A 24,122-nucleotide genomic window follows, 5' to 3' on the forward strand; every position below is an offset into this window, starting at 1 on the left:
TTAAGCAAGTAGGTTGATTACTATGATAAATTATACTTTACTTACTCTATTTAGCCTCAAGCCTCTTTCGAATATTGTTAAACCTATTTCAAACCCTCACTACTCACATAGAACTAGTATATGCAAAATATGGGACGTTTCATAACCCATCACTAAAAGATCTCACATACCTTAATAGGTATCACCCCCAACGAATTCCACTTCAAACGCTTGATGTTCTTGGCGAAATCTTGGCTTTTACCCTTTCGTTCTTTTTTTCTCTTTTCTCCAAGCCCTAAGTGTATTCTAATTTTTCAAAACTGAATTAAGTTATGTTTTTACCCCAATAAGTCCCTAAAAACGAATTAGGAAATTAATTAGAGAAAAGACTACTTTGCACTTCCCTAAATCATGATTGGGACTTTCCTCAATCCAACAACCCAACTTTCGAAAGACATATCTCACTCATACGATGTCGAAATCGCAGAAACTCAGCGGCGTTGGAAAGATATCTCCAAGGTATTTCCAATTATATCAAAAAATTCTTCTAAAGCATCATGAGCTAGGAGTTATGGACATTTGAAAATAGCCAAAACTCACTTTCTTAACTTGGGCAAAATTTTCGAGATTTCCTTATTCTTTCCTAAATCATTATTTTCATATTTTAAAACCTTTCTAGTCGTTTCTAGGTGTGAGATGTTACAGTTTTCATTTTTGTTTCAAGAATAAGGTTTTCATTTTCTTCCTCGCAGCTTCGGTTTCTCTCATCTTCGCGTTTTCTCTCTCTCTCTTCGCATGGATCTCGGATCTCTGGAGTGCATGAGATATAATAATTTTTTTTTATTTCATCAGTCTTTTTCTGTTAGTCTTTTCTGTTCTTTGTTTTTTAACACGCAACTAATTTGATTGGCCTTTGGTTAAACCAAATCTTAGCACTGTCATGTATTGTCAAATCAATAAAATCATTAATTTTGCAATATAGTGGTTGCATAAGAATGAGTTCTTTAAATATAGATTAGTACTCTAGATCTATAGCTAATGAATGAGTTTTGTTTGTTTTTGTTACTTTTGATATAATGTCAAATGCAATATTGAATCGAATTTGTAATGATGAAAATGATCCCATGTTGGGTGTGAAAATCTGTCGCAAACATGTAGACTTACTTTCAATGCAAACTTCATGGTCGAAGGACAATCCAGGTAGAAGATTTTGGTCTTGTCCGCGCTATCGTATATGTACATTTCTACATCTTAGTTCGGACACTTCTCTTTATTTTTTTAAATTTAAATTTCTTTGTGGTGTGTATTTTAGGAGAATGCATGCAACTTCTTTAGATGGAGGGATCGTGAATATGTTGATATTCAATCCAAGTTTGTTATTCTGAGATTGGCGAACAAAATTAAAGAGTTGGAAATTGATGATAAAAATCATATTAAAAGAAGTAACAAATGGGTGATGAAGGAGAAGAAGAAAACCAAATGTTGTAACAACTGGAAGCTAATCTTCGTGTTGTTTGTTGTAATTTTTTTTCTATTTTTAAGCATTACCAGGAAGAACATTGTAGAGGATGGAAAATTCTTATGTAGTTGTGTACAACTATTAAAATTATCATAGTTGTGGGAATAAAATAAATAAACGTAGTTTTGCACTCCTGTTCTAACATTTTTACTTGTTCTTAACATAACATATGAGTCAAATGTTGCTACATATGAGACATATGTTGCTACAGATGACTCATCTATTGCTTCAGATGCCTTAAATATTGCAACATATCACCCTTATGTAATAACGTTTGACCATTTGAGGTATATGTTGCTACATATGAGGCATATGTTGGTACAGATGACTCATATGTTGCTACATATGAGACATATGTAATAACATATGATCAAGTACGTGCTATCAATATAACATCACATACTATGTATTTGCTCTCAATATAAGGTAAAATAACATAAGTGATAAAATAAAATATTGTCTTTAATTACAAACACATTATCAAGGCTCCAAGCTCCTAGATACTATCCCAGCAACCCAAACCCATTGCATTCGACGAACTGCATTGTCACACAACAGGGTTTGGAGAGGTTGAATTGCTGTCCTGGTAATCAAATGCTTAATAAATGCAAGCGAATATGATGCGCACGCGACTTTGGTTTCATTTGTTACCATGGGTTCCAATGGTTCATTGAGGAACTTATCTGGCAAATGCTTCATTATTCAACTTTGCCACTAACTATTGTTGCCTCCTCGCTCATTTTGTCGTATCTTAGTTTGAAGTTGGAATAGAAGTTGAGATCCAGGATTCTATTTGTGGAATCATAATACTTAGGGTATCTCACATGCCTCTCCTGCATGAGGCTAAGGATTTCATCAACATACTGAAATAAAAAATAATATTAAAGAGTAAAGAAGAGTAATCATTGAAAAGATAAAGAAACAAACAAACATTATAAATTGAAGGTACTAGTAGTGAAAAATTACCCAGTCTTCCCACCAAATGTCCATGCTTGTCATGGTCCTAAAATCTTCTTCACTAAAAAATGCATGCCGTATTATGCACGCAGATCCTTTGCTCTCGTTAGGTCCACCAATTTGTTCTTTTCAGCTATAGTCACATGCTTATAAACATTCACATACTTGAACTCCAACACTTCCTCTCCTACGGCCATTGGCAATTCTCCAAAGATCTTCTTCTTCAAATTTTGTATTGCCTTGATAAATATTTTTTTCCTCCTCTTGGCTTGTGGAGTATATGGATGTTGAACATTCTTTGATGGAATGACCTTGACCCTCCTCTTATTTTTAAATTCATTGATAGCTTGACTCAATGTTTGAAGATACACGATAAAATCTTCATCTTGTTTCTTGCACTTCTCACAGAGAAAGCCAAAGCATCTTCTACAAGAGGTAGCCCCTTGGTCTTGTCTAGCACCAGCACCAACATCAATACCACGACCATCAACCCCATAAAAAATAACTAATTCATTAACAACTCTGTCTCTTTTGTTGGTTCTTGCTCCAACCAATTCCATTTTAACTCTATCCACAACAGGATCAAATAAGGTTTCAACCAACCATAGAGTAATTAGATCTAGCATTTGCAATTCCTTTTCTGTTGGGACAAGCCATGGATGCACAACCTAAAATTATAAAAATGAGTCATTCGTAGGAATATTTGGGTCAGATGTTACCACAGATGTGTCATATGTTGCTACAGATGGGTGATATGTTGACACATATGGGCATTTGTAGCAATATTTGTGTCACATATTGGAACAGATGGATCATCTGTAGCAACATATGAGTCATCTGTAGTAACATTTGTGTCACATGTTGCAACAAATGAATCATCTATAACAACATATGAGTCATCTGTAGCAACATTTGGGTCACATGTTTCTACAGATTAGTGATATGTTGCAACATATATGTGTGTAATATAATAATAACTTACTGCATCATGAGGAGGGTTATAAAGATCTGGAATATTTTTGGCAGTTTTTGTTTTTGATCTCAACCATCTCAATATCCTTGGAGATGAGATCTCTTCTTCTGCATTTACTTGATGGATCAAATGAGGAATGACTTCAAATGTCCAAGCCTATAAAAAAGGAAAACATGTCACAAATCAAATGTTGAATTATTTAATATAATATAAAAATATTAAGAACATTTATGTTTACCATGAAAGTCCATGGAAAGCCAAATAAGTTATTGGTCTTTGGTCCTTAAGGTTTCAACAAGTATTTGACAGTTAATTCTAAGCTCTCATGACCCCAAGGATAGTTGTTGAAAGCCTCAATATCTTGAGATAAATTCACCTATTTAAGGGATATGTTGTTGTTGAGATCATCATCTACTTCATCTTTTTCTTTTTCTCTTTTGTCATATTTTTTTTGAGAAAATTCTGCTTCTACTTGAGAAGAAGAAATTGCTTCAGATGCAAGTTCTTCTAAAAGAGTGGTAGTTAAATTTTCATTCTTCTTCCTACAAGTTTTAGTCCTAGGCCTCTTCTGGATCTTTGTGTTAGTTGTTTCTTTTGTTAATACAATTTTTCTTTTGATATGAGCCATTATATTTGTATCTGCAACCACAAAAATCAAATATTTCTTAACAAAAATAACAACAACTAAACACAACATAAACAACAAATACAATTCAATACCACACATGAACCAACCAACAAACAATAAAACCCTCCCTAAACCCTAACCAACGAACTACAAATTAAGCTTTTTGAAATCAGATTATATTTCAAAAGGAATAACTATCCAACCATCCTACAAACAAATAAGTGATAAAACCACTAAAAACGTCTTGATTTAATACCAATAAGTATTTCTCAAAACCCTAATTAAATTTTACCTGAGAAGATATCAATGATAAACTAGAAATGATGAGGGCAACAGTGCCTTGTTGTAGAAGAGGATTGCAACAGATTACCACTGATGTTGTAGAAAATATCGCAACAACAACCTTGATATGTGAAGGAATAATGGAAGGAGAGAAAGGAAGGAAAGAAGAGAAAATAAAATGGAAATTAGTCAAAATAAATTAAATTTGGAATATGAAACGTCCTTTTATAGAGGAGAGGAGAGAGGGAAAAATGAAGGGACGATTGTTTTAAACCTTTTAATTCTGTTTTTTTGAATTTTGACAATTCGAAGTGTGACATATGTTGCCACATATACCCTTTCTGTTAGGGCACATGCAGATAATTCTGTGGTGTTTTTTACAACAGAGGTTATATATGTTGCCACATACACCACATTTCTTCCTTTTCATCATAATTGACATTTGTTCCAATCAAATAAAATAATTAATATTAATATTATCAATAAAAATGAACAATTGATGACGGTATAATGTTGCCACATATCTCCTTTCTGTGACATATGTTGCCACATGTATCTTTTCTGTTGGGGAACATGCAGATAATTCTGTGGTGTTTTTTACAACATAGGTTATATATGTTACCACAGACACCACATTTCTTCATTTCCATCATAATTGACATTTGTTCCAACAAAAAAAAAAATAATCATTAATATTAATATTATCAGCAAAAATGAACACTTCACCAATTGTTTTATACAACTTATCAACAAAAAGATAATTCACAATGGTATACATAACCATCAATCTAATCAATGGTGGTAACCACAACATTTTCATCGAACTTTGCTTTATTAGGTCTAGGCCTTTGTGGGTCTTTATTGTTACTAACATAGCCACTCCGATCCTTTAAAATTCCATAATTCCATAGGAATGAAGCATTTCAGAAGCGAAATGATTGAGAAATAATTCCATCAGATGGTGTTAGTAGTCCATCACTCAAAAACTCAGCGTATGCAGCTACAAAAACTCCACAATCACTGCATGATATATCATCAATTAGAAAATATAATAAACCTAATATTAACATCACATTTCGATAGTGGTAAGACTAATAAAATAATGTGATACTACTTACAGACTATTGTTTGCTTGTTGGGCAATACCAGTAACATGTATGATTTCGAATGGGTGAGATTTTTTTTTGCCCTGGTAAGATTCAAGAACTGACCAGTTGGTTCGGTCTTTTTGCTCATAAAATCTGCTAGATTCAAGGTACTTTGGCAACATTGTAGACAACTTTTGAATCTCGGTGCACAATTTTCTGTTAGTCCTAGATGAGGATATCGAATCATATACCTTTATGCGTCGTTCCTTCAATACAACGACTTCCAAGACCCAATGAAACTCCCCATTACAATTTACAGGGACATAAACCTCATTTGTGAGGTGCCAAGGCAGTCCAGTAAGTATACCAAACCCTTTGATAGTGCCAACGATTTTATTCTCATATTCAAGAACAACACTGGCATTGTCAATGTATGTTTTGAAAAAATAATTAGTAGTGGTATATCGATATTTTGAATGATTCTGTTGCTTCGACTTCTTCCGCAAATAGTATAAAATGACATCCACATACTACACAGATGCATCAACAAGTGTATTTCTGTATCAATTTATTTGTATGTATTCATGTCTTAATCAAAAGATAAAAGTGGGCATGGATTTACCTCATCAGTCCAACACTTATTGGGTTGAGACATTACGTAGAATCAATCCTTCTTCTTTGAAAATGCAAATACAAAATCAAGTTGTTTGAACTCAAGATCTGAGCAATTGGCTAAGTTGTGATCGTCCTTGTCTCTTCTGCAGTTGTGTAATTATTAGAAATAAATATTTAGTGAACAACAAGAAGAAATACTAATAATAGTTGGATGACTTTACTTTTTTGCATGATGCATGAAAAACCCTCGTTTATCCATTGCGAGAAGAATGACATTAGTTCAGTTGGACCCTCGCCGTCAATGTTAAAACTTTCAAATGGATATTGTTACTTCACATCACAACTGACGACTTCGACTTTCTTCTCTTTCTTTTTCTCTTTCTCTTTCTCTTTCTCCTTCTCCTTCTCCTTCTTCTTCTCTTGCTCCTTCTCCTTCTTCTCCTCCTCCTTCTCCTTCTCATTCTCCTTCTCCTTCTCCTTCTCCTTGCCTTTTGGGTTTGAGTGTGATACTGGAGCAGTAGTCATTGATTTTTTTCTTTCACTAATTATAGATAGTGATTGGGAAATATATTTTTTCAACCTCCTACACTTCAAATGCTGTGAAATCTTCTTGGATGTATGGACATCAATATTATAATTCATTTCCTTAAAAATATCAGTTAGTTCTTTAACACGACTAATAAAATAATCATGTTGCTGCTCACATTCTTCGCATAGACAAAAAGAGCATTTGATGTTAGAAAAGGAAACAACTCCAATAAAAGATTGTGTTGTTGTCATGGATGAAGCTTCTTGTGTCATTTCATCTACAAAGTAAATTAAAAAAGGTTGAGAGTTTGCAATTGATTATAAAATAATAATGGGTAGCAATTTATACTTATGTTGACACCCATGGATATTTTGTTGCCACATATGTACCTTCTGTTGCCACAAATGAATCTTCTGTGGCCACAGATGAATCTTCATGTGCCACAGATTAATCTTCTGTTACTATAGATGACCATTTTTTTGCCCTATGGTTCAACATATGACAACTCTGTTGGAATATATACCAACATATCACTAAAATGTAGCAATATACGACACATCTTTCAACAAATGAAATATATGTTGGACAACTGAACAAGACTATATTTCTAAAATCATATGAACAAAATGGTCACAAAAAGAACAATAAAAGCAAAAAAAAAAAACGAATTTTCACTGAATGTTAACAATACATGTATATTTCCTCAAAATTAGGGCTTTTTTGGATTTGTTGATTTTCTTTCAAAAACAATAAATAATAGGTACCATTACACCATTATTCAATTTTCACATCTATAGAACGATTTATTGTTCATTAACCCAAGAAAAAAACTTAGTATTGTTCGAAAATTATAAAATCTTCGACCATACTCTTGGACTAAGAAATTTATTATAGAACCTTTCTCCAAAGAAGCAATCCCGTTGGGAATGTGGAATGCTGATAAACTTTTCGTCAAAGTTTTAAAAACTCATGCTCTCAAGCAAGTCTACTTTAATTATGATCTGGTTACGAAAGAGATGAACTATTTTCATGTGCCAAAGGAACAAGATTTAGCACGGTTTATGATGTGTGGGTGTTATTTTGAGAGCTTAGAACTTGAAGATAAATTTGGCCAGAGATACTGAAATAACAAGTTTGTGATTCCTACCTTGGATAGAGTAATGGCGCTATTAAGTATGCTTTGTTTTTAATTTTATTCCTTAGTTACTTTGACTAGTTTTAATATGCTTTCAATAGAAATGCCAGAACAGCTTAGAAATAAGTCCTTCAAATATGCTATAATTGGAGAATTGTTTTCGAAATATTGTTGTGTTCATTTATTGATTGCAGTAGATATATTAAGATGTTGAAAGTTTGAAACAGAATTTCTATTTAATAACTCTGAACTATAAAAGAATTCTGTAATGGAATATTAGATTTACCAATTATTGTTAATTTTGAATAGAATCTCTAGGCAATGGTGTTATGTCCCCTGTCCTCTATGAACGTGTCGTCAAGACTTGAACGATAAATTTTATAATAGTTGTTAGATCAATTATATTGTACGGGATTGAGTGATATCTTCAAGAACTCACAAATCCAATTGATGAAAGTAGAGGAAATGAGGATACCTAAATGAATGTGTGGACATACTAGGGGAGAAAAAATTGGGAGATTTTTTTTTTTTTTTGGGACAAGGTGGGCATGGCTTCAAGGACACAAGATACGGAAAAATGGATTGAGATTGTTCAAACATGTGAAGAACATGCCATTATAATTAGTAACTAACATGCATAATACGTCTGAAAAGTATACCATTATAATTAGTAATAGGTATTGAGTATTTATTCATGCGAATATCATTAATTACTTTACAGAATTATCAAATATAATGTCATCAATTAACTTTAATTTTCTTCATGTCCCATGGATAAAAACCATCTTTGCGATCGGATGGAAATGTCATGGTCGAATTTATTTACAATGGTGTAGTCAGTAAAAGACAATTCTAACATCTTTGCAAACCGAAGAATAGTTAGGATTGATATACGTATAGAAATAACTCTTGTAGAATTATATTGAGTATGTTATTGTTGTCGTACATTAACTCTTAATATTTCGTTTCAAAAAATCAGATGGAATGTCATGGTCTATAGCATAGATTAACTTTCTGTATCTATAGGCCACAAATTTCTTTTACACATATAGTAGTACCATTAGTAGACAATTATCGAAATTGAACTTTATCATCAACATAAGATTCCTCACAGAGATAGCTTCTACAGTTAGTCATTTCGATTCAACTCTAAGCTAGCAGTCCATTTTTCGTTGTTGCAAGGCAAAACATAAGTACCACTATGAAGGTCCATGTTTTCATTCCGGGGGAAAATGAGAATATTGGTCCCAACATATGTACAAGAATCAACAGACTCAACAACTACATCAGTTGTATCAGAAGCAGTAGGACGATGATCCTGATAAGAGAATATATGTGTAGGGTGCTCTCCAATTTGCAAACTTAGTTCTTCAATTATCAATTTGGTCTTCTGCTGAATAACGAGTTGTGAAACATCAACAACGCCACATTTCACAACACATTTCACCAGGGCATTATAAGTAACCTTTCATGTCAAGCGCGTCTCAATAAAATTAGTGGTCTAAAAGTCAAATTATAATAAGAGACCTTAATTAATATGCATATGTATACAAATATTACTCCCTCCGTTTAAAAGAATGACCCAATTTCCTTTTTAGTCTGTTTAAAAAAGAATGATGCCTTTCCTTTTTTGGCAATACTTTAATTTCAACTTTCCACCTAATATATTTAAGGTCACAAGATTAAAAGACATTTTGGTACATTTGACATAACTTTAATTTAGAACCACAAGATTAAAAAATCTTCTTTCTTTTCTTAAATTCTGTTCCAAGTCAAATTAGATCATTTTTTTAAACGAAGTAAGTATTAATTTAGGAGTAACAGATAAAAGATCCCAAGAAACTAGGGAACATACAATAGAAAACAATAACAAACAACAATCATGACTTTCAAAATAACAAACACATTTATGTATTATAAACTGTAACTGTTTATTTGTGAATAACAATAACTGTTGTTGTACTACCACAGCAGCCTCAAGGGAAGCCTCAAGTGGCTGCCTGATTTTACCCTAAGAGTGGACTTCTTAGCAATTTGCAGCTTAATTCCATGGCTTTTCAAAATAGCATCAACTACGATAAAGAAGAAGAGTATTCAATTATTATAGGCGATTTGTCAAAAGATGTAGTGGTGCAAATACTCTTCAGGCTTCCTGTTAGGGATCTGCTCCGACTTAGGTCTGTCTGCAAATCATGGTACAATTTCCTCAAGAGCCCTAATTTCATTAAATTGCACACGGCTCATCAAATTTCTCGTCCTGCTTCTACAATTATTGCTTATAACAGAGGGAATCATACTTATTTATGGCCTAATCTTTTTTTGCTCCATCTTCAACCTGTTATATGCAATATTGAACAAGATAATTTCACTATTAACCACCAATTGCCTTTACCTTCTGCTATTGATGACGCTAAGGACTATACAAATTTCAAGTTTTGCTACAATGGCTTAATTTGTTTGATAAAGGATATGTATACCTCACCAGTAGTCATCCTTTGGAATCCCGCTACTCGGAGATATAAATGCATTAAGATTCCCTCTGAGTGCTCCAAATTTACTTATCTACAACTCGGTTATCATCAACAAAGCAATGATTATAAAATTTTGCAAGTACCTTGTCATAATGAAGAATAATCAAAAATGGCTTGGGTTTATACCCTGAGTTTAGGTTCATGGAAAACTGTACCATTCACTCTTCTTAGCCGAACTGTTTCCTTCGGATCTCAGATTTCTCTGAATGGTTTTGTGTATTGGCCGGCTTCAGGCACGGAGGCATATATTATTTGCTTTGCTGTGATTAAGGACGAATTCAAACTTTTAGACGTTCCTGATGATCGTGGATTTGATATACTACGTATTCGTAGAAGGCTTACAGTTTTGAGGGGATCACTTGCCATGATTGTTTCTATTGTTGATGGTTCTTGGGATACTGAGATATGGACGCGAAGTAGCAGCCTTCAACCATACTCTTGGACTAAGAAATTCATTATAGAACCTTTCTCCAAAGAAACAATCCCCGTGGGAATGTGGAATGCTGATAAACTTTTGGTCGAAGTTTTTAAAACTGATAATGCTCTCAAGCAAGTCTACTTTAATTATGATCTGGTTACGAAAGAGATGAACTATTTTCATGTGCCAAAGAAACAAGGTTTAGCATCGCTTATGATGTGTGAGCTTTATTTTGAGAGCTTAGAACTTGAAGATGGATTTGGCCAGAGATACTGAAATAACAAGTTTGTGATTCCTACTTTGATAGAGTAATGGCGCTATTAAGTATGCTTTGTTTTAAATTTTATTCCTTAGTTACTTTGATTAGTTTTAATATGCTTTCGATGGAAATGCCAGAACAGCTTAGAAATAAGTCCTTCAAATCTGCTACAATTGGAGAATTGTTTTCGAAATATTGCTGTGTTCATTTATTGATTGCAGTAGATATATTAAGATGTTGAAAGTTTGAAACAGAATTTCTATTTAATAACTCTGAACTATAAAAGAAGTCTGTAATGGAATATTAGATTTACCAATTATTGTTAATTTTGAATAGAATCTCTAGGCAATGGTGTTATGTCACGTGTCCTCTATAATAAGAACGTGTCATCAAGACTTGAACAGTTGAACGATAAATTTATAATAGTTGTTAGATCAATTATATTGTACGGGATTGAGTGATGGCCTTCAAGAACTCATAAATCCAACTTATGGAAGTAGAAGAAATGAGGATGCCTAGAGGAATGTGTGGACATACTAGCAGAGAAAGGAACAAATCTTTTTTGGGACAATGTGGGCATGACTTAATAGCCTTAATTACTTTAAAGAATTATCAAATATAGTGTCATCAATTAACTTTAATTTTCTTCATGTTCCACGGATAAAAATCTTCTTTGCGATCTTTCGGATGGGATTGTCATGGTCGAATTTATTTACAATGGTGTAGTCAGTGAAAGACAATTCTAACATCTTTGTGACCGAATAATAATTATGGTTGATAAGCGTAAAGAAATTACTTTTGTGAAATTATATTAAGTATGTTCTTGTTGTCGTACATTAACTATCAATATTTGGTTTCAAAAAATCGAATGTGAAAATCAAGATAAGATCCATGTTTTCATTTCAGGAAAAAATGAAAATACTGATCCCAACATATGTACAAGAATCAACAGACTCAACAACCACATCAGTTGTTCCTCTCTGTTTTGAAAACTTAGTTCTTCAATTATCCATTTGACCTTCTGCTGAATAACTAGTGGTGAAACATTAGCAACAAAACATTTCACGACATTATAAGCGATCTTTACTGCATCTCAATAAAATTAGTGGTCTAAACTCAAATTATAATAAGAGGCCTTAAATATATACACATATATACAAAAATATTATTAATTTAGGAGTGCTTTTTTTAGTTCTCGCATACTATTTGTTTTCATGGTATATTCTTAAAAGATATTAAGTGTTTCACTTCACATAATAATATATTACTATTATTTATAAAAGTAAGTATTAATTCTAGTTATAACATATATATCATACATTTTGTTTGTTGGATGCTGATGTAAAAGCTTCATTTATTAATATGAATATTTAAGTAGTTTAATTCAATATTCTAAAATATTTTGATAAAAAGTAGATAGTTTTTTTTAATTGTTATTTTTAATGTTCAATATTGTTTAAGAGAAATTAAAATTACAAAATTCACTAGTAAAATTCTAGCATTATCCTTGAGTCAGCCTGTTTGTAGCATTCATCTCTGCTTGCTTATTGGTTTTAGCTTCTTGTCCTTGAAAACCCCTTCTCCAACTTCCACCATTTAGCGGAATACTGGTGCATGAGGTGAGGCAGTTCTGACTGTATCATAAACTGGAAAAAGTAAACCAAAAAAAAAAAACCTCAACCTTTGCCGCTGCATGTTCAGTTTCCTTCAATGTAGAGAAGAAATCCTGAGTTTCCATCCCTTAGAATCAAAGAGGTAAACGACAGGAATGTTACTTACGAACCTCCTTAGATTTCTAGGCCATTATGGCTGTTTTTGGTAGGAGTAGAACAAATATAATAAATAGCCTCTTCTCAATGATCTTGTATATAGTTTGGGATGCCAAATTCAACTTCTAACTTTTTGCACTCCAAGATCAATGCACGCAAAGTGTCAACAGTCACTTTTGACCTAAAACAACATGTGTGAGGAGGGCCATCAAGTTCAGAAGAATACACGGGTAAAGTGAGATTTTGCTTCTGGGCAGTGTTGTAATCGATTCTTGTACAAATGAAGCATGCCTTTAGGGGTATTAGTGTCCACACTAGCTAGCCAAAGCAGTTCCATTGACACGAGAAAGTTGTCCAATGTAATTCTGTCTTTGCTGAAAAATATCCATACTTGGAGGTTTATCACCCACCTTACATCAGAAGAAGTGGTTAATAAGGAAGGTTGTGGGGTGAGAAGAGGGATCGATTGGGGAACAATGAAATGGTCATAGGCGATATGGGCAGCATGATTTTGGGCTTCTTTGGAAGAACGCCATTGGTCCTTGGGCAACTCAAAGGACACTCCATTCACTGTAACAGTGGCTGTGAAACGAGGGTTGTGATCAGGTCCGTCTTTCTCTGTCGCGTACTCTGGCAAATTCCATGCGATCTGGTGACAAAGCTCTTGTAGCCAAGTATGTTTGAAATTGATAGTAACTTGTGGCATTTGAAAGAATGTGTGCATCCAGCGTGGAAAGCATTTCCATGGCCTATTCCCTTACCACTACTGAGCCGTCAATTAATTTTGTTTGGACTTCACAAGTTAATATACATATATATTTTTATTTTAATATTCTAATACAAATACGGAAAATCTACCCCAAACCCTCACTTAGCTCCTCCCCCACTATATCAAAAATGATCTTTAGCGGTAATTAATTAACAACAATAGTTCAATTGTCGCTATATATGTATTTTTTGCGGCAATTAACACTCTTTTGTATATGTCCCTAAAGCCTTTAGCGACATTGGATCTGATGACACTTAACTAATGCTGATAAAGATTTTAACACATTTTATTAATGTGTTTATTTGTTGCCGCTAAAAGTTATTTTTGTTGTAGTGTCCTGTGTGGGTCTTATACTTATGCAGGCGTAGCTTTTTAAATTTAATAAGTAGGAATTGGAGTATTACAATTTTTGTGAGTGCGAATGATGCTAGTAACATGTTAGAAGAGGGAAATATTAGATTTGCTAAAAATATACCAATGGGCATATATATAAATGGGCTACAAATGACAAGAGAGTTAATTCCCAACTGTGTGATGTCCCTACTCCCTCTACACTTTTTGATCAACAGTGGTTTATAGCAGAATAAGTTGTCTTGAGAAACAAGACTATATGAAACAAATCTAAAACTCCACAGAAACAGTATCTGAACTTGTAATATCGAATAGAACATGATCGATCAGCATCTAGTTACCTTTAATTGCATCAACCATCAATCTGTAATGCTCCGCAATCAAATCTAAGCGCTTCATCATCCTCCACTTTCTTCTAAGACTTGTAAAGACAACTCAACTCAACCGTTCAGCTTCTAAGACTTGTAAAAACACTAATAGAAATATCATAATTGCAATATTTTCTGCATCAGCATATTGGAGGCCTCAATATGAAAATTCAATGAAAAGAAACAATGTTGGTTGTTTGTGCTTCAGCTGTCTATCACAGAGTGAATTCTGCTTACATCGGAATTCGGAGGGACTAATTAAGGTCTACTAAACAATCTACATTTGAAACTTAAATAAACCCAATCATTCTTAGTAGCTCGTTGCTACAACTTCTATTTAACTTGTTCCGCGCTTACTTTCTTACTCGCTCTCGTTTAGTATCAGTTCTTCATTCTTTTGATTACCGCATGAGAGCTCTGAAATTCCTAGCAGTTCTTCATTCTTTTGATTACCGCATGAGAGCTCTGAAATTCCAAACTCAACGCAGCTATCAACAGTAAAGGCGGCCGGAAGGTTGCCACGAGTAAGTAAGTTTGGGGGACCGAAGACAGTTCTCCGTGCATCGGACCAACAACTTGCCTCCTTGAGACTTAGCTCTGAAGTTGAATTCCTGGTTAGCTGATTACTATTATTTGTTTTTTTCTTGCTGTTCTTTATTAAGGACCATTGACAACATACTATTTTCCAACATCGACATAGCCTTTTTGGTTTTTTTGTCCTTCGTGGTAAATTACAATAATGATGAACAACTTGATCCTAAATAGAAGGATTTTTCATGTTTCACTTGTTCAAATGAAATAGAAGATAATTTTGTTGAGTTAGTTTGTTTTTCCTCAAGATCTGATTGGATTGTTCACCCTCTTCTTCGGCAACAAAATTTTCGATGCAAGATTCATTTTTTGTCTCTTTTTTTTTCTTCAAGTACAGGAATACACCTAAAAATGGGTTTACTCGATTCAGATTTACCATGCTAGCCACTTAAAGCAGAAATTTAGAAAGAAGCATGATCAAAAGCGACAATAGAAAAACTTAGAAAGGTTGATGAAGATGGCATACCTATTTGGCTAATGGAAGATTGTTGGGAAAGTGCCTTAGCCGATTTTAAAGTTAGTAATCGTAAATGGGCAAAAGGTTATTTTCGTAATTTTCACTCTCCAGCTAGGGTTAGTGTATATATATTTTTTCCAGTAGGGTTTGCATAGTTAACTGCCGCATTTTACCCTAAATGTGAACTTCTGAACTGATTTTTGCAGGTTAATTCCATGGCGGATCAAAACAACAATGAAGACGCAGGTATAAACTGCAATTTGCCCAAAGATGCAGTGGAGCGGATACTTGTAGGGCTTCCGGTCAGATCGCTGCTCCAGTTTAAGTCTGCATGCAAATCATGGTACAATTTCATCAAGAGCTGTAATTTTATCAAAATTTACCGCAATCATCAAATCTCTCGTCCTCCTTCTGCCCTTATATCTTACAAAAAAAATAATGTTAGCTCATTCTGGCCTGATTTCTTTTCGCTCAATCTTCATCCTGATACCAACATTGAACAGTATAATTTCCCTATAAACCAGCAATTGTCTTTACCTTTTGCCATTGATGACGCAAAGGACTGGGCTAATTTTGAGTTTTGCTACAATGGCTTAATTTGTTTGACGAAGGATATCTATACCTCACCAGTAGCTATTCTATGGAATCCCGCTAGTCGGAGATACAAATGCATTAATATACCCTCTGAGTGCTCCAGATTGACTTATCTAAAACTCGGGTTTCATCAACAAAGCAATGATTATAAAATTTTGAAAGTCCCCTTTCAAACGCGGAGTGATGATGAATCAACAAAAATGGCTTGGGTTTATACACTGAGTTCAGGTTCATGGAAAACCGTACCGTTTACCCTTCTTAGCCTAACTGTTGCTTGGGGACCTCAGATTTCTGTAGATGGTTTTGTGTATTGGCTGGGTACACGCGGGGTGGAATATATTATCTGCTTTGATCTGATTAAAGACAAATTCAAACTAATGGATGTTCCTGATGATCGTGGTTTTGATCGCGAACTTGTTCATAGAAAGCTTATGGTTTTGAGGGGATCACTTGCCATGATAGTTTCTGTTGAGGATGGTACTAGGGATACTGAGATATGGATGCTTGTGAAAGGAAATAGTCACCAACCATACTTATGGACTAAGAAGTTCATTTTAGAACCTTTTTCCAAAGAAACAACCACGTTGGGAATGTGGAACGATCATAAGCTTCTCGTAGTTGTTTCACAAACTCATCCTCATGCTCTCAGACAAGTCTACTCTTATGATTTGGTTACCAAAGAGACGGAATATTTTCATATGCCAAAGGAACAAGATTTAGCATCTTTTGCAGCAGTGCGTGGGTGCTATTTTGAGAGCCTGGAACTTGAAGATGGATCTGGCGGGAGATACTGAAATAAAAAAGTTTGTGATTACTACTTTTGATAGAGTAATCGCGCTATTAAGTATAATGGTTTGTTTTCAACTTTACCGTGTTTCCAATGAGATGCTTTGTGTTGTCTCAGACTTCATCCCTTTTACGGGAGAGTTTTGCGTTACTCTTGCGAGGTGTCATGTGCTAAATGAGAGTGATTGAATTGCTTGAATACCTAGTAGATTGCAGTATTTATTTCTAGAATATGATTATGTTTGTTAGTTAATGTGGTTCATTTGTTTTCATAAGTACACAGATATATTGGATTATGTCAAACTTGCGTGAATTTGATTTTGATTGAGCCATCAGTTGAACACCTTTGAGATAAGTCCCTAAAATCTGTCACATTTGGAGAATTTCTGTTTATTGAATCTGAACTGTAAGTGAATATTAGATTCACCAATTGTTAATTCTGAATAGAATCGTTGGGCAATGATGATCAGCACATGCCATTTATTAACTGAATGTTAAGGGAAGCAGGATTGAGATGGTTCAAACATGTAAAGAAGAGGAATGCAGTCGCTCCAATGAGGAAGTGTTAGAGGTTGGCAATGACAGGACCAAAGAGAGATGCCAAAGCAATGTCAATAGTTGTGACTAAAATATTAAGATTTTTTATGCTCTCTATGTCTCAATACGATATATTTTCTTTTTTAATTTTATCTAAAAAAGAATGATATATTTCTTTTATTTAACAAATATTTAATGATACTATTAATATTTTACCCATGTTAGAGTCTACTTACTTGACAAAAAGTCTATAAAGATAGTCTTTTTTAAGAGTAGCTTTGGAACATGCCAAAATCTTTCCAAATTTTTTAAATTTCGTTTCAGTCAAAATTGTTTGTGTTCGCCATCGATATTCATAAACTTCAGATTTATGGCTTTTTTCATTTCCTTACTTGATATTACTACAATGGTTTTTTTTTTGTCTTCAAAATTTCATGTCTGTATTCCATATGATATGAGTAAATTGTATTATTTATTGCTAGTGAAGTAAATAATTAACATAAAAATGTTATCAATTCAAAAACGGGATTAATCAAGTAATAATATAAAGATGGGTATAAACATCAGGATGGGTATAAACGGGGTTATTGGTTAAGCCTTTTTTTTATAACAGTTTGGACTTTTGTCTATTTTTTTAATTTTATACTCTATCTGTCCAATTTATGTGACACTTTTATTTTTTCAAGAGTCAAACATTTTAAATTTGATCAGAATATTTTTTTTTAAAATCAAATTTATATATTTGTAAACTATATAAAAAGTACTAATTCACAATAATTGACTATTGAAAAGATATATATATGAAAAATTTACAGGTCAAAGAGACTTGCTCGAAAAGTGCCACTATAATTTTTCCTTTTAAACTTGTTTTGTAAAATATATCGTTCTTTTTTTTTTAGAAATACATCTGCCAGGAATACTACCCTTTTTTTAAAAAAATATATCTTTTTTAGTTGAGGGTTTATTGAAAAAGCCTTTTTATCCTTTTAAAAAAATAGTATAAAATTTACAAATAGATGATGTTGTGATAATACAACGGGTATGCTGTGGTTCGAAATAAAGTTTCATTGACGCATCTAATATATTCCCCTTTGAAATGCCAAAGCACTGTCAATAGTTGCCAATTGCCACTAAAATATTAAGAATTTTTAATACTTTTATTATCTGTCTTAATTTATATGATACATTTTTTTAATCAATCTAAAAAAAGACATATTTTTTATTTTATAATTTTTTAATGACACTATCAATATTTTATGCAGGTTGGATTTTCTTATTTGACAAAAAGTCTATAATAAAGATATACTCTTTTTAAGAATAGTTTTGAAACATTGCAAAATCTTTTCATATTTTTTACATTTTGTATCCAGTCAAATTTAATTACATAAATTGAGACGGTCATTTTTATTTTTATTGACGTACCAATAAACTGATAAAGGAGATTATTGATAATTATTTTGAAATTAAGAAAAAGCCAAGACAGGTCTTTCCTAGGTCTTACGCCAAAAACATTCTTCAACTTGTCTTGAAAAACTTGACCTCTTCTCTTGAATGAAAATAAATTTCCCATTTCAACGACTACTCTCGAAACTAAATTGGGTTTGATTAAATTAATATTAGATATTTAAAAAATATTTTTAATTACAAATCTTCTTATATATTCGTAGATTATATAAAGTGAATTGTTGGGTAAGATTACTTTCCACTATTACCTTTTAAATTATTTAAAAACTTGCATCTTAGAAAATATAGAGTTTGAAATTATATTTATGTTTGAAACTTTAACACGACCATTTTCTTAGTAGCTCGTTGCTACAACTTCTATTTAGCTTGTTTCATGATTACTCGCTTTCGCTCAATAGCGATTCTTTATTCTTTACATACCGGTGTGAGAGCTTTGACATTTAGTTCAGGTCCTTAGTTCCAGTAAAGCTCAACAATGCTAGCGAAACTCTACGACAGTAAACTACTTTTTGTTTTTTCTTGCCGTCCTTTCATCGACAACTCCATACTTATTTCCAACCTCGGCATGTACAAAGCCTTCTCAAGCCTTTTTGGTTTTTTTTTTTTTTAAGCCCTTTGTAGGAAATTACAGTAATGATGAACAGCTTGTTAAGGATTCGTCATGTTTCACTTGTTATTCAATGAGATAGGAGACAATTTTATTGAGTTCGTTTGTCTTCAAGATCTGATTGGATTGTTCACCCTCTTCTTCAACAACGAAATTTCTTTCAATAATGAAAACAATCCTAATGGAAGATTCATTTGTCGTCCCACCAAATTCATATGAACCCAAAATCCGTCTTTTTTTCTTCAACGGCAACACACCTGAAAATGAGTTTACTCAATTTGGATTTACCATGCTAGTCACTTAAAGCAGAAGTTTAGAAAAAACCGTACCGTTCACTCTTCTCAGCCTAACTTGTTCTTGGAGACCTCAGGTTTCTGTGAATGGTTTTGTGTATTGGCTGGCTACACGCAATGTGGAATTTATTATCTACTTTGATCTGATTAAGGACAAATTCAATTTTATGGATGTTCCTGATGATTGTGGTTTTGATCGCCAACTTGTTAGTAGAATGCTTATGGTTTTGAGGGGATCACTTGCGATGTTGGTCTCCATTGAGGATGGTACTAAGGATGCTGAGATATGGATGCTCGTGAATGAAAAGAGTTCATACTCTTCGACTAAGAAGTTCAACCTTTCTCCAAAAAACCAATGCCGTTGGGAATGTTGAACGATCATAAGCTTCTCATCGTTGTTTTTAAGACTCATCCTTATGCTCTCACACAAGTCTACTCTTATGATCTGGTTACAAAAAAGATGGAATATTTTCATCATGTGCCAAAGGAACAAGATTTAGCATCGTTTGTGGGAGTGTATGGGTGCTATTTTGAGAGCTTGGAACTTGAAGATGGATCTGGCAGAAGATAGAGTAATCAGCGCTATTAAGTATAATGGTTTATTTTCAACTTTACCGTGCTTCCTGTTGGGTTCTGAAGGGTGATTGAACGTCATGCGGAAGCTTACAATTTGCAAATCATATATATAGTTGATAAATCAGATAACAAAAACTTATACTAAAAACATAATATTATTATATGAAAACTAATATAAAAGAAAAATATTATAAACTTTAGAGAGAATAAATCTCTCCATAAACTAAACTCTTAAACGTCTACATTGTGGATGTTATTGTTATTGTGTTAGAAGAAACAAACCTATATTTATAGAGTCCTAAAACCTTTTCTTACTAGAAAAAGAGTCATAAAAGGACAGAATAAACTAAATATGAAAGAAAATTATTATATTTTCCTTTCAGAAAAAGTAAAAACATTTATGTTAATGTTTTGTCTTTTCNGTGCTATTTTGAGAGCTTGGAACTTGAAGATGGATCTGGCAGAAGATAGAGTAATCAGCGCTATTAAGTATAATAGTTTATTTTCAACTTTACCGTGCTTCCAATGAGATGATTTGTGTTGTCTCAGAATTCATCCCTTTTACCGGAGATCAGACTGGCTGAATTGCTTGATACCTAGTAGTTTGCAGTATTTATTTCTAGCATATGGTTATGTTTGTTTAGTTAATGTGGTTCACAGATTCATTTGTGTGAATTTACTTTTTGATTGAACCATCAGTTCAACACCTTTGAGATGAGTCCTTCAAATCTGCCACATTTGAAGAATTGTTTTAGAAATACTTATGTGTTCATTTATATATTGCAGTTGATATATAAATGAATTTCTGTTTATTAACTCTGAACTTTAAGTGAATATTAGATTCACCAATTGTTAATTCGGAATAGAATCGCTGGGCAATGATGATTAGCACATGCCATTTATTAACTCTGATGGAAACATGATTGAGATGGTTTAGACATGTGAAGAAGAGCAACACAGATGCGCTAGTGAAGAAATTTTAGAGTTGGCAATAACAGGACCACATTAAAGAGAGGTAGAGATAGACCGAGGAAGAATCAGAGAATAATAATTAGATAAGGCAACACCTTCAGCTCATGGAGACGACATGTCTTAGACATTAGACAAGAGAATACGAAGATCGAGATTAGAATAACAGATTAGTAGAAAGTCGAGCGATTTCTTTCTTTGAGGGGTGGGGGCATGGTTTTATTTTAGAGCACCTTATGTGCTCTCTCTTCTCCTTACCAATAGCATTACTATTTTCACTCTGAATATATTTTTTTTCTTTGATACTTTCATCTCAATTTTTTTCCTTTTGAACTTGTTTTGTAAAATATTTTTCTTGAGTGGTGGATCTATTGAAAAAATCTCTTTAACCTTTGAAAATAAAAATAAAATTAAAACTTGCGTCTATAAAATTCTAAAAACTCACTCGTGATTGAAAATGAAGTTTCATAATATTCCCTTTTGAGATGCCAAAGCAATGTCAATAGTTGTGACTAAAATATTAAGAATTTTTAGGCTCTCTCCGTCTCAATATGATATAATTTCCTCTTTAATCTGTCTAATAAAAAATGATATATTTCTTTATTTAATAAATATTTAATCATATTATTAATATTTTAGCCATGTTAGACTCTATTTATTTGACGAAAAGTCTATAAAGATATAGTCTTTTTAAGAGTAGTTTTGGAACATGCCAAAATCTTACCGAATTTTTTAAATTAAATTTCGTTTTCAGTCAAAATTGTCCGTGTTCTATGGCTTTTTTCATTTCCTTACTTGATATTACTACAATAATTTTTTTTTGTCTTCAAAATTTCATGTCTGTATTCCATATGATATGAGTAAATTGTATTATTTATTTCTAATGAAGTAAATAATTAACATAAAAATGTTATCAGAAACGGGATTAATCAAGTAATAATATAAAGATAGGTATAGGCGTATCTCTATTTTAGTTACTCTTCATGCATGACACAAATGATTAGCGGTCTCACGGGTAGGGGTAGGGGTGTACATAGGTCGGTTTGATTTGGTTTTTCATTAAAAAAAACCTAAATCAATTATGTCGATTTATTAAATCTAAAAACCAAATCAAACCACACAAAGTCGGTTTTTTCGGTTTTGGTGTTAGTCAGTTCTTTCGGTTTTTCATTTTTTTACAACTATACGGTGTTTAAAAAAGAGATCAAATATATTTTCACTTACCTGTGTGATAAGCTAAACTTAAGAAATGTTATCTACTTGGAAAAAGCTTTTGAGAGAAGAGGAAGGCTAATTTTGAAAATAAATAAATTAAAAGGAAATCCTGATTTGTGGTAGCACCACATAGGCGAGACTAGCGTTCCCTTTATATATAAACCCATTCCGAATTAACTTAGCCCATAAGGTCTGAACTGGAGGCCCATTACCAATTACCGGAGGGATATAATATAAATAGTAGCGAATTAACAAAGAGAAGTTGAAAGTGAAAATTAGGGTTTTGTTTATTGTACTAGTTGTTGCCAACCAACGAGGATGATTTACGACGTGAATTCGCCGCTTTTCCGATCGTTCCTCAGCCAGAAGGGAGGTGCATCTGACAAGAGGTACATATAAATTCTCTCGCTAACAGTAAATTCATCGTCGCTCAATGTTTTCCGATTTATTGTTCATGGAGGTATTATAAATCTTTATGATTTATGCAGTATTAGGGTTACATTCTCAAATTCATAGCCTAACCTAACACGTAATGTTTAATGGATTTTGCCTGCTTGCAGAAGAAGATTCCGTCTGTTAGATTTCCTTTTACATTATCTCCTTTTGTTCGTTTCCTTTTAGGTGGAGGCTTTGAATAGATTTTATATACAAATTTCTCGATTAGCTTTGTGAGCTTTGTATAAATTTGTCAATTTGTTCTGCTCTATTGAGTTATGTAGTGTTTGACTAGTAAATATGTTTGATAGGCAATTGTGTGAATGTTTTTATATTATGGTCATGCTTTGTCAATACACTTTCTTGTAACAGCTAAGTGTTTGTAAGACTGAAATTTTGATTCAGTTTCAGAAATAATTCGATTAGGTAACATCTTGATTTTTGGCTTTGCTCAGTATGTATTTAATGTTATATAGAAACCTCAGTCGTAATGATGATGAGATATTTTCCTACTAGATGTCATGTTTCTGATCACGTAGCGTCTCATGTTGTCTTGTAGTATACATGTATCTTGCCAAAAATTGTTTTCCTGGCTTAATACAATCTGTAATGATTCTAGCTGCTTCCAAAAGAAAACATCTGCACTGGACATTGCAGTACCTCAAATCCATCGGAAGCAGCTACTTGTGGCAAGTAGCTGTTTAGTTAACAGAACATTCAGATTAGAATTGCTTAGAGTTGTTGAAATTGGGTTTTAAGCTATGTTGCTCTTCAAAAATATCTCCAGGTGTGTCAATCCTCCAAAAGCTACCCTCTTCGGGAGGGTCTAAAACACGTGTGCCAACATTTTTGGAGACATAGAGTTATATGGGTTTTAAGTACTCTAAGTGTATTATTGAGAACATTCGTGTATCTTTATCTAATGTAGTTTTTGTGTCCACTTGTTCCTTCATTGTCGTGTCAACAGCCTCACTTCACTCTTAACCTTTTTGTTTAATTCTACAGGAAAACAGAAGAGCAGAAGCCCAAGGAACAGAGGCCAAAAGCAAGTGAAAACAAGCCTGTTATGAATGAATGATGTTAGAATATCTGGAATGTTGTTAAGCAACTCGATGTTGAATTTATACTGCATTTGACATTTAAATAGATATTTGATCCTTTACTTCTGTTGGTTTTATATAGAGATTTGGCCGTTTATTCTCGTTGTTTCAAAATTGAATCACACACCTAGGCAAACAAAATCGCCGCATTTACCGTCACAACTTCACAAGTCACAACACTGTTTTTACAGGGCACAAGATTCTTCTTTTACTATTCTTCAGCAATAAGAATGTCTGAGCTGTTCTTATCTATCAATTCTACAAATACGCAATGGATCTTTCCTCATGGATAAGAGACAGATCCCAAATATTAGATCAAAATTTGACA

At 33.2% G+C, this 24,122-nt stretch overlaps 2 protein-coding genes and 1 pseudogene across 2 annotated transcripts; 2 read left to right on the plus strand and 1 right to left on the minus strand.

Annotated features, from left to right (window-relative positions):
* Positions 1-8,834: 8,834 nt before the first annotated feature.
* On the minus strand, positions 8,835-13,388 carry LOC125873462 (double-stranded RNA-binding protein 1-like; annotated as a pseudogene).
* Positions 13,389-15,238: 1,850 nt separating this feature from the next.
* LOC125873463 (F-box protein At3g08750-like) lies at positions 15,239-16,606 on the plus strand. Its single transcript, XM_049554400.1, has 2 exons — positions 15,239-15,334; positions 15,425-16,606. The coding sequence occupies exons 1-2, from the start codon at positions 15,239-15,241 to the stop codon at positions 16,604-16,606; spliced, it is 1,278 nt and encodes a 425-aa protein (XP_049410357.1).
* A 5,861-nt stretch (positions 16,607-22,467) lies between these two features.
* Positions 22,468-23,772, plus strand: LOC125874954 (wound-induced basic protein). Its single transcript, XM_049556006.1, has 2 exons — positions 22,468-22,648; positions 23,700-23,772. The coding sequence occupies exons 1-2, from the start codon at positions 22,578-22,580 to the stop codon at positions 23,770-23,772; spliced, it is 144 nt and encodes a 47-aa protein (XP_049411963.1). The 5' UTR covers positions 22,468-22,577.
* The last annotated feature ends 350 nt before the right edge of the window (positions 23,773-24,122 follow it).

The sequence above is a fragment of the Solanum stenotomum genome, chromosome 8 (genome assembly GCF_019186545.1).
Source record: "Solanum stenotomum isolate F172 chromosome 8, ASM1918654v1, whole genome shotgun sequence".
Lineage (NCBI taxonomy): Eukaryota > Viridiplantae > Streptophyta > Magnoliopsida > Solanales > Solanaceae > Solanum > Solanum stenotomum.